Source organism: Mesocricetus auratus, unplaced genomic scaffold (assembly GCF_017639785.1).
Source record: "Mesocricetus auratus isolate SY011 unplaced genomic scaffold, BCM_Maur_2.0 Super-Scaffold_100038, whole genome shotgun sequence".
In the NCBI taxonomy this organism is placed as follows: Eukaryota; Metazoa; Chordata; class Mammalia; order Rodentia; family Cricetidae; genus Mesocricetus; species Mesocricetus auratus.
Window position 1 is genome coordinate 10,536,877 of NW_024429216.1, and position 15,920 is coordinate 10,552,796.

Sequence of the window (15,920 nt, forward strand, 5' to 3'; positions counted from 1 at the left end):
GAGGGTGTCATGTCCCCCTGAACGACTTACAAACAATTGTGAGTCATCTCACATGGGTGGTTGTAGTTGGTTGATTTTACTTTTGGCTCTTCGTGGGCACAATACCCAGCTTCCAAATAAACACACATGGAATCTTTTTTTAAGATTAATTTATTATGAATACAACAGCCTGATTCCATGTCTGTCTGGAAGCCAAAAGAGGGCGCCAGATCTCATTATGGATGGCTGTGAACCACCATGTGGTTGCTGGGAATTGAACTCAGGTTCTCTGGAAGAGCAGTCAGTGCTCTTAACTTCTGAGCCATCTCTCCAGCCCCGGAATCTTACTTTTACTTATAAGTGCCTGGCTTCCCTTGGCCTGTTTCTAGCCAGGCACTTATTTTCTTAAATTATTCGTCTTCTTTTTGCCACTGGGCTTTGCTTTTCTCGATTTCTGCGTATCTTTTCTTTCCGTCTTGCTCCATGTCTGGCTGTGTAGCTGGGTGGCTGGCCCCTTCTTTTCTTGCTCCTTCCTCTCTTCCCAGATCTTTTCCTTCTCTGCCTGCCAGCCCTGCCTATCCTTTTCCTGTCTCGCTATTGTCGGTTCAGATCTTTATTTGACCATCAGATGCTTTAGACAGGCAAAGCAGTGCAGCTTCACACAGTTAAACAAATGCAACATAAAAAAAAAAGCAACACATCTTTGCATCTTTAAAACAAATGTTCCACAGCTTAAGCAAATGCAGCATCCTAAAATAACATTCCACACAAAGTGCTGGGAACTGAGCTCAAGTCCTCTGCAAAAGTAGTATGTGCTTTTAATAGCCAAGTCTAGGTTTGGAATTTATTTTTATTTCTCAAATGCTTTGTTGAGGCGGGGGTTAAATGCTATTTATTTTTGAAATAGGTTCTTATTATGTAGGCTAGGCTCTCTGGGAACTTGCTGTGTAGGCCAGGCTGGCTTGGAAACCGACAGCAGCCTCCTGAGTAGAGGCAATAGGCTCACACCACCGGGCTAAGCTGCCATTCTTGACTGTGCTCCCAGCTGCCTCTCCATTCCTGTAGCTGCTGCAGTGTTCCACAGGCCTGGCCCCAGCATAGCTGCCCCTGGGGCACGGACAGGCCCTGGCAGAGCTCCCCAGAGAGGGTGGCTGGTCAGACTGCTGCCAGCAGTCCCAGAAGAGCGGCTGCAGCTTGGGTATTCGCTCCAGTGCCGGTACCATCAGATCCTCCAGCTACCTCAGGGTCTGCCCTGTCCTCTTTCTGCCCCTTTTCTTGAGACACTGGATCTGCAGCAGCTCCTGCTGGATGTTCCCAGAGGCAGACTGGTCTTCACATGAAGGTGATTTCCTCCGTGGAGACCCCACCGATCTTGGAGAAACAGGCGGTCTTAGTGGAGAGAGGCAGCCTTGAGACGCAGTAGCTGGGGTGCTTTCCCTACAGGCAGCCCCAGCGAATGGCTCGGTGAGATGAGGCTGGAACTCCTCGAGGCTTTGGGGAGCAGCTGATGGCTGAATGCATGGTAGGATCCTGGATAGCCGCTTCGGCCCTTTGGTACCAGCAAAAGGGCCCAGCGGAATGTCCTCCTTCAAGCCGGTGCGGTTCCTGACTCTGCAGTACCACTGCCTCTGTGGTGGAGCAACCTTCCACCGCATCAGAACTTCCTCTGGCCTCAGGCGGGTCTTGCTGACTGAGTTTCCCTTGATGAGAAGGCGGATCTGTTCCTGGTTTTCCCCCACCAGCTGCAGGACTCGCGGATGCTTGGACGGAGCCTCCTGAATTCAGCGGAAGTTGCCGGTGGCCAACCTCATCCCCCAGTTCCTGGCTCTAGACATGAAAAGCCTCGTGCTCTGCTCCCAGTACTTTCCTGACACTCGATCCCGGAGCGAGGCTCTCCTCCTCCTCCACCAGGCTCTGGCGGCAGCCAATCAGCCCGTATGGCTCACTCAAGCGTGCACTCTTCTGGGTTAACTAGTGGATGAGATGAGTTCCGTGGGTCCGGTGCCTGCCGCCAGGACATCTCTTCTTCTCGGAGCCAGCCCATCCCCACTGCCTGGGGACTGGAGCTCCACCTCCCGCTCTGAAGCTGGGTACTTCCGAGGCAGCCAGGATGTGGCCTGCAGGGGAACTTCCTACATGGTCTTCGCAAGGGCCGAGGATGCTGCCTCCCCTGGCCTGAGGAATGAGGAGGATCTGCAGGAACCGAGTCCAGAGGGAGCAGGTGTTATTTTGTAAAAGTTTAATAATTAGAAAAAGAGACGAAAGGTGGGAGAGATGGAAACCGGGACCGTGGCGACGGAGCACGAGCCATGGCGAGCACATTAATCATAGTTTATTACAGCGGCGGGAGAGCAAGAGGGCGGAGACTGACAAGAGAGACGAGAAGAGAGAGAAAACGGGCATAGGAGAGAGAGGGAAGCGCGAAGAAGAGATAAGAAAGGAAAGAGAGCGTAAGTGGGCCGGGTCTGTTTTCTAAAGGGTCCTTTGCACCCGCGAGCAGACTGTACTCAAGGAACCCTGGGCTGACCAGAGTACTGCCTGAGTGCATTCTGCCAGGTGGCAGGGGCGGGCCAGTCTGGTGCCCGAACCTTTCAGCAGGCTGTCGGGACATCATGCAACACCTCAGGCTCTAGAGCTGGCATTGCTGACACCGGAGGTCCACGGGTCACGTCCACTTTGGCTTCCTACTGCACGTTCTGAAGGCACTGAGCTGATTCTGCAGTCTCTGTCTGGGGACTTGCAGCGCAAGTTGCTATCTTGGCACAGCCCCAGCTTGGGCCTAGAGGAGAAGAGTCCCATGACGGGTTTCCCGTGGGCTCTGCAGTGTCTGTGCTACGGTAATGTCCCGAGCCTCAGTCTCTCGGCTGGCCCTTGGATCTCTGCATGCCTGCAGGCTACAGTGACTACCCGCTCCTACTTCGAACGGACCTTTGGATTGTCCTGATGGCCACACCAGAAGATCCAGGGATCCTCTTGATTGATATGCCTTTGATTACGCACGTGCTGCACGATGTAGGCCCAGATGTCAGCCCCGACACACTGTCAACTCCCCGGGGCGGGCCGCCTGGCCCCTCCATCTCTTCTGCAGCCCAGCAACTAAGTTCCCGAGCTTTCCGACACTAGTTCCCTGTCTATCCGAGAGCTCAGAGGTAGTCTCAGCTTCCCGCAGGCTCTTCAAGTATGGCGCCCATCTCTTGCCTCACCAGCGTGGGGTAGGAGCTATAGCCAATCTGAGCTCAGCACTGAAATCTGACCAATCCCTACCCTGGAAAAACTTCCCCCGCCCCCAAGAATCCCTATATAAACCCTGCGTATGTTCAGCTTGGCCTGTCCAGCTGTGTCCTTCCAATGAACCCCTTCAATGAGCTTCAGCGGTGGCGGGGCAGAGGCGACCCTGGGCAGAGCAGAGCGAGCAGGGCTGTAACACTTTTGCCAGGGAAACCTTCCCTTGGCAGAACGGAGTTGTTACACTCCTCCGATCTCAGCTCTCTGGGAGCAGAGCTGAACTGTAGCAACTTCCCCCGAGAAACCTCCTGCGAGCAAAACTGCTACACTAGGCGAACATCCCCAGCTGGAAGACCCTGTCCTTTCAGGAGCCGACACACTGGGGAAGCCTTTCCCTGAGGCTGGGCTGTTAGCTGCTAAGCTTACTGCAACCTGTGGTGGTCCTTGGCTCCCGAGCTCCAGGATACCTTTCCACCTGAGCTGTGTAACACTCAGTATCCTTGGCTCCCGAGCTCCAGGATACCTTTCCATCTGATCTGTGTAACAATCAGTATTCTGTGGCTCCCAAGTGCCAGAATACCTCCTGTCCCATCCCCATCTTCCCGAAACGCTTACACCTTTAATCCCAGCACTTGAAAGCAGAGGCAGGTGGAGCTCTAAATTTGAAGCTAGCCTGGTCTACACAATGAGTTTGGGGACAGCCAGGGCTACACAGAGAAACCCCGTCTCAGAAAAAAACAACCCAAAATTTAAGTTGCTGTATTAACTCCATATGTGCCCAATGGCATGTGTCCTTCCACAATAAACAAGGGTTCAACTACCCCCAATGGTATCTATCTACTTGCCTGAAAGATTCATTCCTGGTTTTAAAATTTTTTTAATGTGTCTGAGTGCTTGGTTCACATAAGTCTATGCACATGTGTGCCACAGACCACGGAGGTCAGAAAACGGCACTGGGTCCCTTGAACTGCGGTCATGCATGGTTGCAAGGCACAATGTGGGTCCTGAGAACTGAATCCAGCAACAATCCATGTGCTCTTCCCCATCTCCCCAGGCCTCATTTCCTCACTGGAAATCCTACCATAGGATCCCAGGGGAAACAATACCACGAGAGGGGAGAGTAGAACCATTGGGAGTGTTCCTGAACACTGCTTGGAAACGTAAGTGGTCGAGCCCACATCCCCTCTGAATTGCCCAGGCCCTCAGTTTTCAAGCAGTGTTGCTATGGAAATTCTCCTTGTCCATACAGCACTTTGAACTGGAGCAGTCTGTGGAATCTGAGCTAGGGAGTGACTGGCTCAGGCTGAGTTTAATGGAATCCTTAAGACCCAAAGGGTTAGGGTTAGCCATTCCTTAAATGCTCAAACAAAAGAAAGATGTTCCTTTTTTGCTTCTGCTCAATTTTATTCCTTGTACCATTTGTTATAGTACAACATGCATCTCCAAATGATGACAACACAAACAACAATATCAAATAAATAGATCCACATCCTTCTTCAACTTCAAGCTATAAGCAGACATGTTATCAAGGTGGTTCCAGAGATTCACTTTTAATTTCATGTCAGTCATTTTAACAAAAATCTTCACTTGTAACAGAAGTATACAAAATCGTTTACAATCGGGAAACGTGCAGACTGACATGGTCAAATATTGTTTTTCAATATTGATATAAAACTGTAACCCTATGAGTCACAGGGTCAGCATTTCATTTAGTGTTTAGATTTAGTTTATCTGAAATTCAGATCTCAGTGCTTTCTTCATGGAAAAGCAGCAATATTGTGTTTGCAGGAACACACACATACACGGGGCGAGTTTGTTGTTTTGTTTTGTTTTTTTGAGACAGTCTTCCTATGTAGCACAGGCTGATCTTGAACTCACAATTGTCTTGATTCAGCTCACTAGTAATGGGTTCTGGGTGTCTGCCTCCATGCTGGTCCAAGCCTACCTCTGCTTGTGAATAACGTAAAATGTGCAGCTCATGGTCAGCATACATTGCAATGCAGAACACTGAGGGCAAAGGAGCCTATTTCTTGGTTCAGGTGAGCTTAGCTCAAAGGACTAGGGCCCTGAAAGCTCAATGGTCACCTGTCGCGCTGAGGCAGCGGCTCCTGCGCCGTCTCTGGGTTGAAAGGAAGGACTAGCGTGGGTGGCAGAACAAAACTTCACCGAGGCAGAAAAGCACCTCCTACACCGCGACAAGAGAGCGCACCAGACTGAGCTCACCCCTGGCTACACATAGGACCTGGCTAGCCAAGCCTGTAAAAATGAGGGATGAGAAGCTCAGAGAACGGGGTGTCTCAACTAAGTGTACCGTATTTGCTCTAAACTCAGCTTTCTGGGCCTGATTTCCGTTTTCAAATGCTTTGGGAAGCCGCTTCCGCCAGGCAGCAGGCAGCCTTCTGAAACCAGTATAAGGATGACGCCCGCCCACAGAGCCACGCGGGACAGCACCTCTGCTGGGCGTCACAGCTTTCCATCCCCAGGGGCCTCTGACCCTTGCCTGCCAAACTGAAGACCCTACCCTCCTCTGCCAGCGACGCAGGAGTAATGAGGGGGTCTGTGCGCATTCTCCCCGGGGGGAGCTCACGCTCAGACTCTGCACTAATCAGGACTTACAGGACTCATCACCGTGAGTAGCCTGGTGCCTGCTGCGCTTGGAACTGCTAATGAACGCTTTCCCGCACTGGCTGCACTTGTAAGGCCTCTCCCCGGTGTGAGTCCGCTGGTGGACGATGAGGCGGGCGCTCAGGCTGAAGGTCTTGCCGCACTGGCTGCACGCGTAGGGCTTCTCGCCGGTGTGCGTCCTCTGGTGCTGGGTGAAGCACGAGCTCTGCCTGAAGGTCTTGCCGCACTGGCTGCACTCGTAAGGCTTCTCGCCGGTGTGCGTCCGCTGGTGGACCACAAGAACGTAGCTCTGACTGAAGGACTTCCCGCACTGCTTGCACTCATACGGCTTCTCTCCGGTGTGCGTTCTCTGGTGCATAACCAGGTGCGAGCTGCGATTGAAGGATTTCCCACACTCGCTGCACTCGTAAGGTTTCTCTCCTGTGTGTGTCCTCTGGTGCGAGACCAGCTGAGAACTCCAGCTGAAGGATTTGCCGCAGTAATTACACTCAAAAGGCTTTTCTCCCGTGTGAGTCCTCTGATGAGCAACAAGCTTATAGCTCTGACTAAAGGACTTCCCACAGTGATTGCATTCATAGGGTTTTTCCCCAGAATGAATTTTCTGGTGAGCAATAAGCTTGTAACTCTGGATGAAGGATTTCCCACACTGAGTGCATTCGTACGGCTTCTCTCCGGTGTGAGTCCTTTGATGAGCAATAAGTTTGTAGCTCTGCCGGAATGACTTCCCACACTGGGCGCACTCGTAAGGCCGCTCACCGGTGTGAGTTCTTTGATGCACCACAAGAACATACCTCTGGGTGAAAGATTTCCCACACAGGTTGCACCTGTATGGCTTCTCTCCAGTGTGAATTCTCTGATGAGAGACGACGTGTGAGCTCCGGGTGAAGAACTTCCCACACAGGTTGCATCTGTACGGCTTCTCCCCCGTGTGAGTTCTCTGGTGAGCAATGAGATGGGAGCTCCAACTGAAGGACTTGCCACAATACTTACACTCGAAACGCTTCTCCTCAGAATAGTCTCTCATGCTCTGTGGAAGGGATGGACTCGGGGCGGCTTTACTACATTTATACTGGCTGTCTTTAACAAGAATCCTCTGTTGTTCACCGAGGGATATGTTAGGGTTCAAAACTTGTCCATGCCCTTTATAGCCCAAGGTTTTACCTTCTATGGGAACTTTTTCATGGAGATTTAGGGGTGTGCCACGGCCAAAAGATGGAACACGGCCGTTAAATTCACACGCTTTCTCTCCTTTGGGGGCTCCTGTAAACTGAGTGACATGAATGTTCTGAGGGATGTTCGCACATTTTTCATCTTTGGAGAGATCTGCATTATCACTAATCTTCTGGTGACTGTTTGCAACATCATCACCATGTAACTTTTTAGCATGTGAGGCCTGCTTATGAAAATGGTTTCTGAGAGGTATCATGGGGAATGGAGGCCGGCTGGAGCTCAGGCAACTTCTGGCAAGTTCATCACTCCTGCAGACTGCCTCAGGAGTGCCAGCTCTGGCCTGGGGACAAGCCGCTTCCTCTCGCTTTTCCTGTTGTTTCTCCAACTGCTCCTTAGACGCACTGGCTTCTTCACGGGAGGGGAGCCAAGGATCTTCTCTTGCCAAGCCCTCTATCGTCCCTCCATGGGAAGTTTCTTCATCAAAGACAGTCTGCTTTGAGGCAGTTTCTTCTATTCCATGCACAGCTGGCAAGTCTGGAAGACAGTAAAACAAGACATCTGTGTCGGTCACTTTTAACGCCACTGTGACCAAATGCCCAACAGTACCAAGCCTGACTTTGGCACGTGGTTCAGAAAGTTCAGTCCATAATCCCTTAGCTTTAGACTGGGGGACTTGTGCAGAGCATCATGTCGACAGGAGTGTGGGGGGAGGGGTCAACTCACAGCAGCTAGAGATCAGGGAATGATGGGGACCAGAGAGCAGGCATTATCTTTCTTCAAACCAGACCCCTTGTTCTGGTTTCTAGAACCTTCCATGGTGTCATGTGCTGGAGAACAAGCATGCATCCAACACGGGAGTCTGTGGGATACACTTCTTATCTGAACCAAAGCAACATCCTATACACCCCTGCCCTCTAAAAGTTAGAGCTACAACAGTGAGATAAGCTTACAAGAAACCACACAAAACCTTTTGACTTTTGTACCTACAACTCGGACTGAGAAGTGAAAAGAGATGGCCGTGAGTTGAGAGGTGTCACAGCTCTGGCCAGGCAGTGGCGGCACAAGCCTTTAATACTAGCGCTCATGAGGCAGAAGCAAGTGGATCTCTGGATTCAAGGACATCCTGGCCTCTGGAGTGAGTTCCAGGACAGCCATGGCTACAGACAGAAAAGTGTCTGGAAACAACAACAAGAACCTCTCAATTCTTGTTAGTACCGGCCACATGTTCACCGAAACTCTAGTGGCTGCTATTGTAGAAGGGTCTGGAGGCATGAAGCCGACTAGCAGAGTGCGTCAGCACGGTCTGTGAACCCAGGAACAGGAACAGGACAGCATTATCCCAGTTCTCCAGACAGGCTCTGGACCCTGGATTCCTGTGGCGTCAACAGACACTAGGAGTTTGTAGAGACCCTGAGCCTGAACGACTGGTCTATCATACGTGAAGAGCTCGAGTTGAACAGGGAGTCTCACACATGGTGTAAGACGAGGAAAGGGACAATCATCAGTGGGTTCGGATCAGACCTTCTGCACATGCAATGACCCCATGTGCCTGGCTCTTAAATGGTTGTGGAGCAGCTACTACCTCAGGGTACGGTGCCAACAGTCCACACAACGAATAAGAGCTATAGTACAGACTTCCAGAACACCTTGACCTGTCATCACAGTACTGAAACAATGACAGGCAGGTCCATGGTGCTGGTAGTAAGCTGGTCACAGTCCCTCAAAGCAAAGAGTGGGGTGGGTCACTAGACCGTCGACGCCCCCGGCCTACCCACCTACATGGGTCTTGAAGAGGAGACAGAGGAGAGTGGGACTCCTTAGTGGTCTCTGGGCTTTTGTAAGGTCTCCCCATGCTGGGTGTGGCTTCCATGATCGAGCTGCCTTTTAGTGACCTCTGCTCCTATAATTAATCCAGAAAACTCAGTAGTTACCAAGCTGGCTGGGGAGGTTTGCATAGGAATGGCAATGCTCCAGCCCCAGCAAGCAGCAGACTTGACAACTTCAGCCGCATGATGTGTGCTTTAGAGTCAAGGACGGAAGAGCGGGGTTATGGAACCGTCCTCTGAGATTAAGGGAAGCTGCTGAGGTCAGACAGGTGTCAGGATGTCCCTGAATGGCCCAGAAAGGCCATTATGTGAAGCTGAGGAGAAGCCTGGATGGCATGGAGACCCCAAGATGTTAGGGGTGCCAGAGTCATGGGTGCCTGCCGAGGAGAGCAGCTACCGGGGCGTGGAACCACCCAAGAGAGACAAGTGAGCTGTGGTCAACAAAGCCGGAAGGAGCCGGAGCTCTGAAGAACGCTGTGACGTCAGACAGGAGATGCAGAGTTTGGGATTCCCCAGCTGGCTTTCATTCTTGCTCTGGTCCAGCATTTCCTCACCGTGCTCCGTCCCTACGTTTTAACAGAACGGTAATGCGCATCCTGTGCCACTGTACGTTGGAAGTATATGGTCTGTTTCTTTATTTCAGTTTTACAGGGAATTATGTTAAGAGATAGCAGCTCAGCTGAATGCATTTCCATGTCATGGCTACAACCCTATGACAGAGTGTGGTGGTTTGAACAGGAACACCACAGACTCGTGTGTTTGAATGATTTGCCCAGTAAGGAGTTGTACTACTAGGAGGTGTGGCCCTGTTGGAGTAGGTGTGGCATGGTTGGAGGAAGTGTGTCACTGTACAGGTGGCCTTAAATTAAGGTCTTATGTGCCTAAGTCGCTCCTAGTTTGGCTCACTGTCTCTTCCTGCTGCCTGTACACTGCCATGCTTCCTGTCATGATGACAATGGACTGACCCTCTAAACTCTAAGCCAGCCCCAATTAAATGTTCTTCTTTATAGGAGTTGCCATGATCGCGTGATTGTCTGGTGCATCACCATCAAGAGTGGACAGACATCCTCCCCAGGAAAAGTCCCATGAAAAGTAGACAAATACATTACTAAATTCTTTATATTCTTCACCTTGTTTTAATTAGGAGACTGTATGGTTTGGAAAGCTGGTGTAAGAAGATACTGGATTTTGTGTATTCAGACTGGAGACTAAAGAAATCACTGCCAAGTTTAGTTCCAGGCTTTGGCACTTTAGAATCTGTGAAGTCTCAACAAACTCAAACCCAATAAGTTTTCATGTATGTGTGTATGTGTGTGTATATATGCATGTATTCATGTATGTGCATAATTACTGTTACTGTTTTGTTTATTTGAGACAGAGTTTCTCTGTGTAGCCTTGGCTGTCTTGTAAACCCAGCTAACCTTGTGATCCGCCCACCCCTGCCTCCCAAGAGCTGGGATTAAAGGCATGCACCACCACCACCGCCCAGCTAATAAATTCTATTTTATATGAATTTTTATTCCCACGGTGGAGTGATGTCACCTCTTTTAAAAGTTCTACAAGGCTGAAGAACCGGCTGCAGGAGCATAGGAATGAGTGGGGTTTTACAGCTCCGGTTTCCAAATGACTGCTGGTCTGTCAATGCTCCCATTCTGCCCTCCCCCAGAACATCCAGGTCTCCAGATGTCCCCAGGCCTTCCAATGCAACCAGGTGTCAAGTTTCCCGGTGCTCCTCAGACCCCAGGATTCCTCTTCAGAGTCACCAGCATTCCCTGAGCAGGCCAGGGGCGCACTGAGGATAACAGGAAAAGGACTGTGAGCTAGAACACCCCAAGAGTTTCCTAGGGTACAGCAAGAATCGATGAGCAGGAGCACCAGGCTCAGGACTGGTTTGAGAATAGCAGAACAAATTTTCTCGGCTGCATCTCCAGGAACATCAGGACCGACTCCTGGGGTGCCCAGCCGGGAGCCAGTGCGGCTGGCTGCCCTCTGACCTTGACCTGCATGCTACAGTAAGTTCATGAGCCCACAAAAGAAGCAGAGAGAAGGACATTAATATGGCTGCTAAGCTGCTAAGTACTCACCCCACAGGTCCCCGTGGCCCGCCAGGACCACACTTCTCTCTGGGGTTCTCGGGGTATCGTGCCAGGTGCTCTGTCCCTCCTCAGTGAGGTCCACGGTCACAATCTTGAAGTCTGCGCTTTCCTGGAACAGCACACACACTCCTGCTTAGGTAGGCATGGCTTTATTTTTGTTTCTTTCAGTATTCATGGACCAACACTTTAACCACAGGGCAGTTATCCTTAGAATATCAGCATCCAAAGGGAGGTCAGAAGCACCTCAGAGAGGAACATCAAACAAGATGCATACAAAGTGTCTGCATCCATCCACCCACCCACCCATCCATCCATCCACCCACCCACCCATCCATCCACCCACTCATCCACCCACCCATCCACCCACCCACCCATCCACCCACCCATCCATCCATCCATCCATCCATCCATCCATCCATCCACCCATCCATTTCAGTATATGGACTGAACCCAGACCGTCACACATGCTAGGCAAGCTGCACTAAGCTGTGTTCCCAATCTTTAAAGAAGCTATTTAAGGGCTGCTGGAGAGGTGGCTCAATGGTCAAGAGCACTCTTGCTGTTGCAGCAGAGCAGGCTTCAATTCCCAGCACCTACAGGGTGGTTCACACACACCGGTAACTCTAGTTCCAGAGGGTCCAACATCCTCCTTTGATCTCCACAGCTAAGAGGGACACAGTAATGCACGCACATGCAGACAAACACACACACATAAAATAATATAAATACATACTTTTAAATTTTAGTTATTTATTTGGTTTTTAATTATTTATGTGACTGGGTGTCATGCCCATGGTACTTCTATGCACCATGCATGTACAGTGCCTGCAGAGGGAGGGAGAGGGCATCAGATGCCCTGGATTGGTGTTACTGACTCGTGAGCTGCCATGTAGGTGTGGGAACTGAACCCGGGTTCTCTGGAAGGGCAGTCAGTGCTCACAACCGTTGGGCCATGTCTCCAGCCCCTAGACTTTAACCAGCTGGTACCACGGTGTGTCTGTGTAAGATAGAGCGGGGCTTTGTGCGTCCCAGAGGTGTGCTGAGCTCAGAGGGACAAGCTCGTGCTCTGGCTCTGGCTCTGGCTCTGCAGCCTGAGGCAGCTTCGTTTTTCCCATGCTGCATACTCCAGGCTGGGTGACTTGGCCGCTTCCTTGGCAAACATCCTGGGGAGTTGATTTCTGGGGCTGGTCAAATGGATCAGAGGGAAAGGCATTTGCCATTAAATCTTGGGGCCCACAGGGGAGAGATAGAAGACTCTCAGTGTCCTCTACCCTCCACAGATATGCTATGACCAGAGGTTTTGTGTTTGTGTATATACATATGCGAGCCCATGAGCACACACATGCGCGCACGCGCGCACACACACACACACACAAACACAAGAAAACCCAAGTCTCTTTCCCCGTAACCCTATGCTCTGCTAAGCTGCACTACTGTTGCTCAATGAGGTCTGTATTCTGTCACTGGCATTAGCAAAATCAGCTGTCAGATAAATCTGTCCCAATGCCCCTGATCTTGTAACTATGAGTTTATTATAATTTAGCCACTCTCTGTGGCTTATACATTTTAGGTGACTGATTTATTTCTAGATAGGAGCATAGAATAACTAACAAGGATACTATAAGAACCATAAACCCAAAATGCATAGTCTGACCAATGACACAAAAAACAACAACAAAAAATTTTACTGTTGTTTGGTTTTGGAAAACATGGGGGAAATCCCTAAATGGAATTCACTGGTGAAAAATACAGAAGAAACTTCTTTAAGGTGAATGAGAGGAAAGAAGGGCTGGGAATATGGCTCTACTCAGTGGTAGGGCCCCTGCCTAGAATACCCCAGTGAGGGGCTGGGGGTGTGGCCCAGTGGTAGAGCCCCTGCCTAGAATTCCCCAGTGAGGGGCTGGGGGCGTGGCTCAGTGGTGGAGCCCCTGCCTAGAGTCCCCCAGTGAGGAGCTGGGGTGTGGCTCAGTGGTAGAGCCCCTGCCTAGAATCCCCCAGTGAGGGGCTGGGGTGTGGCTCAGTGGTAGAGCCCCTGCCTAGAATCCCCCAGTGAGGGGCTGGGGGTGTGGTTCAGTGGTAGAGCCCCTGCCTAGAATCCCCCAGTGAGGGGCTGGGACGTGGCTCTATGGCAGGGCACTCATCTTGCACCCCATATCCATTCCCTGACACTATTAGTTAGAATAGATAAAAATGTAAACAACAGGAAAAAAAAAATCTAACAAGTCTATTGGGCAGGAATTTTAACCAAAAAAGAAAATGCTGATGATGACCTCCCCTGGTGACAAAAAAAAAAAAAAAAAAAAAAAAAGGATGTCTTTACCACCAAGAGCTCTGTAAAGTGACCAGACATTTTGGGGGCCAGGTCCACGAGTAGCACTCGTGAACCGAATCACAGGACACTGTAAGCACAGGCTGCCATCCGTGCATTTTTCTTAGGCTCATCTATTTCACCAGTCTCAAAGGTTTCAAATGATTAGCACAAAACAGGATTCAGAAACGCAAGCTGCTAACTGCCAGCTGGGTTGAACACTCATCTCGAAGGGTCTTTAAGTCTCTAATTCGTGCCTCCTTCTAATAACTCCGGCTCCCTGATGTCTAAAACATGTTCAAATGTCAAGTGAGGGCTGGCAGGCTGGTTTAGCTGAGTATGATGGAACATCTTTAAGCCCAGCACTGGGCGAGCGGTCAGTCTGAGGCCCTGGGTGGCTGGGATCATAAAGACCCCGTCTAAAAGGACATTTGCTGCTAAGCTGACAGCCTGATGTGACTGAGGGAGGCGCTTTGCCTGGCTTCCTTGTACGTAACTTACCCAGGACAGGGGCAGGCTAAAGTCAGAATGTGTATGACAGCTGGCCCCGCATGCGAGCATGACCAGGAGAGTGACTGCTAACTCTAACGCTGCAGCTTCCCCCAGGGCATGTCGTGGTCTGCTTTCTGCACTGATTCCTCTGGCCCACTTGTTGAAACAGGCTAGTGAGTTGGAACTGATGTATTCAGTATCTGCCTTGATCACGCTCCGCCTCATTCCCTCCAAGGCTCACGGTTTTGGCTGGGCCGTGATTTGGGGAATCCACCTACCTCTCTCTGCCTTGCTGAGCCTTTTACGGTGACGCGCGAGATTTGAATTTGGGTCTTCAGGCTTCAGCTACTGAACCATCCTGCCAGCCCCTAGCCTTCTCCACTCCTGTCGAGTGTCTTTACAGCACGGTCCCAACCTCTCCCACCTGACCGCTCACGGGCAAGAACGGCTGGAGTCCTCTGCCCAGCAGTGCCCTTGATCCTCCTCCACGCAAGCGTCAGTCTGCTCAGAGAGCAGTCGCTGACAGCCTCTGCGAGGAAGAGTGCTCTGCTTCCTGATGCCCCACCACTCCCCCCCTAGGTACTCCCCCCCCCCCCCGCTAACTCCCCCCTGCTAACTCCCCCCTCCCGCTAACTCTTCCCCGCTAACTCCTCCCCGCTAGCTCCTCCCCCGCTAACTCCCCCCCCCCGCTAGCTCCTCCCCGCTATCCCCTCCCCAGCTAACTCCTCCCCGCTAACTTCTCCCCCCTGCTAACCCCTCCCCCACTGACTCCTCCCCTAGCCCCTCCCCCGCTAACTCCTCCCCGCTAACTTCTCCCCCCGCTAACTCCTCCCCCTAACTCCTCCCCCACTAACTCCTTCCCCACTACCTCCCCCCCCAATTCCTCCCCTGCTAACTCCTCTCCCACTGACTCCTCCCCCTAACTCCTCCTTAGAGCCACTTGGGGGCAGAGCCCAGCTTCCTCCCACTCTGCGGCCCTGGGAACAGAACCACAAACACCACGGCTGAGCTCCATGCCAGGCGGGCCTCAACTCCAATCCTCTGAAGCCTCGACTCCTCAACCTGCAGAATCCTTGTAGCTCTGCACCTTGCCCCTCTGTCATAACCAGGCTTCTTGGAAAAGCTGCTCGCTCTTCTGGGTGTGGACCCTGGGCCGACACTTTCCCAACTGTTCTCAGCTGACTTTTTTGAGACAGGGTCTCTCACTGGACCCAGTGCTCACCCATTTGTCTAGACTGCCTGGCCAGAGAGCCCCAGGGGTCCTCCTGCCTCCGCCTCCCCAGCATTCGATGTCCAGTTTTCCAGAAGTGTGGATGGCACTCGAGCCTTCAAGAATGTACAACGGAGACCCCGCGCACTTCTCAGCCCCGCCCAACCTTGCTTTCCCAGCTCCCTTCACTGCTTCCACACGGACTTCCACGCCCGCCTGTCCAGAAGGGAATGGGCCTTGCCCAGCTCACCTGGGGCATGACGTCCAGTGACGCAGCACCTTCTCCCTCCACTTCGATGATCATCTCTTGGGGTAGAACAAAGTTCTGAGAAACCAAGCACATGAGACAAAGGGAACCATCAGGGAACAAGGCGGAGCCTGGAGCCCCCATGATGGGTCAACAGGATCCCACCCGAATCCAACTGCCAACCCCTGTTCCCTCCACAAAAGCCCAAGGAAACCCGCGCAGAGCAACGGGACCTCCCAAGGAACGAGGCCCCACACGGCACAAGACTATTGTGACTGCTTTAGGCTGGCCCTGCTTGTCAGCTAAAGGTGATTGCGCCATCCCAGGAACCACATGGAGCAAAGCAACTCCCCTGTCATATACCGTCCTGCCCTGTCCCTGGGCCCTGCCCAATCTCCTGTATCACTCAGCAGTAAGCAAGCAATGCAGACTCTAACATGACCCAAGTCAGACACAACTCACAAGCACATCCCCAGACTCCAGAATGTCTTTTTTCTATACTGTGCCTTTAAGTTTGCTGCTGCCGTCTTTCTCTGGTGTCTGGCGTGGTATGAATGGGTGTGGGGAGACCCCCGCCGCCGCCTGTAATGCAGTGTTTATCCCATAGGAACATTCCATTCGTTCTACTGCGCATTTTTACTTGTGGGTTACAATGAGGATGATCTCTTCCTAAGCTATACTGCCTAACTGACAATGATAATGTTGTTTCAATAGAGTTTTGATGATGACAAATGTAAACAAG

General features: G+C 51.5%; 1 protein-coding gene and 1 pseudogene across 4 annotated transcripts in view; both read right to left on the bottom strand.

Annotated features, from left to right (window-relative positions):
- Positions 1 to 15,920, bottom strand: part of LOC101841510 (zinc finger protein 180) — a 42,492-nt gene that overhangs the window by 19,862 nt on the left and 6,710 nt on the right. For 3 of the 4 annotated variants that reach the window (XM_013125444.3, XM_013125443.3, XM_021223174.2), the window contains exons 3-5: positions 15,182 to 15,256; positions 10,910 to 11,030; positions 4,588 to 7,533 (exon numbers count right to left, since the gene is read on the bottom strand). In XM_013125444.3, the coding sequence (XP_012980898.1) occupies positions 5,810 to 7,533; positions 10,910 to 11,030; positions 15,182 to 15,256 (1,920 nt within the window). In that variant the 3' untranslated portion in view covers positions 4,588 to 5,809. Of the gene's footprint in view, positions 1 to 4,587; positions 7,534 to 10,909; positions 11,031 to 15,181; positions 15,257 to 15,920 lie in introns of those variants that run through there. The other variant, XM_040734617.1, reaches the window with a different exon arrangement.
- Positions 662 to 5,133, bottom strand: LOC121135551 (annotated as a pseudogene).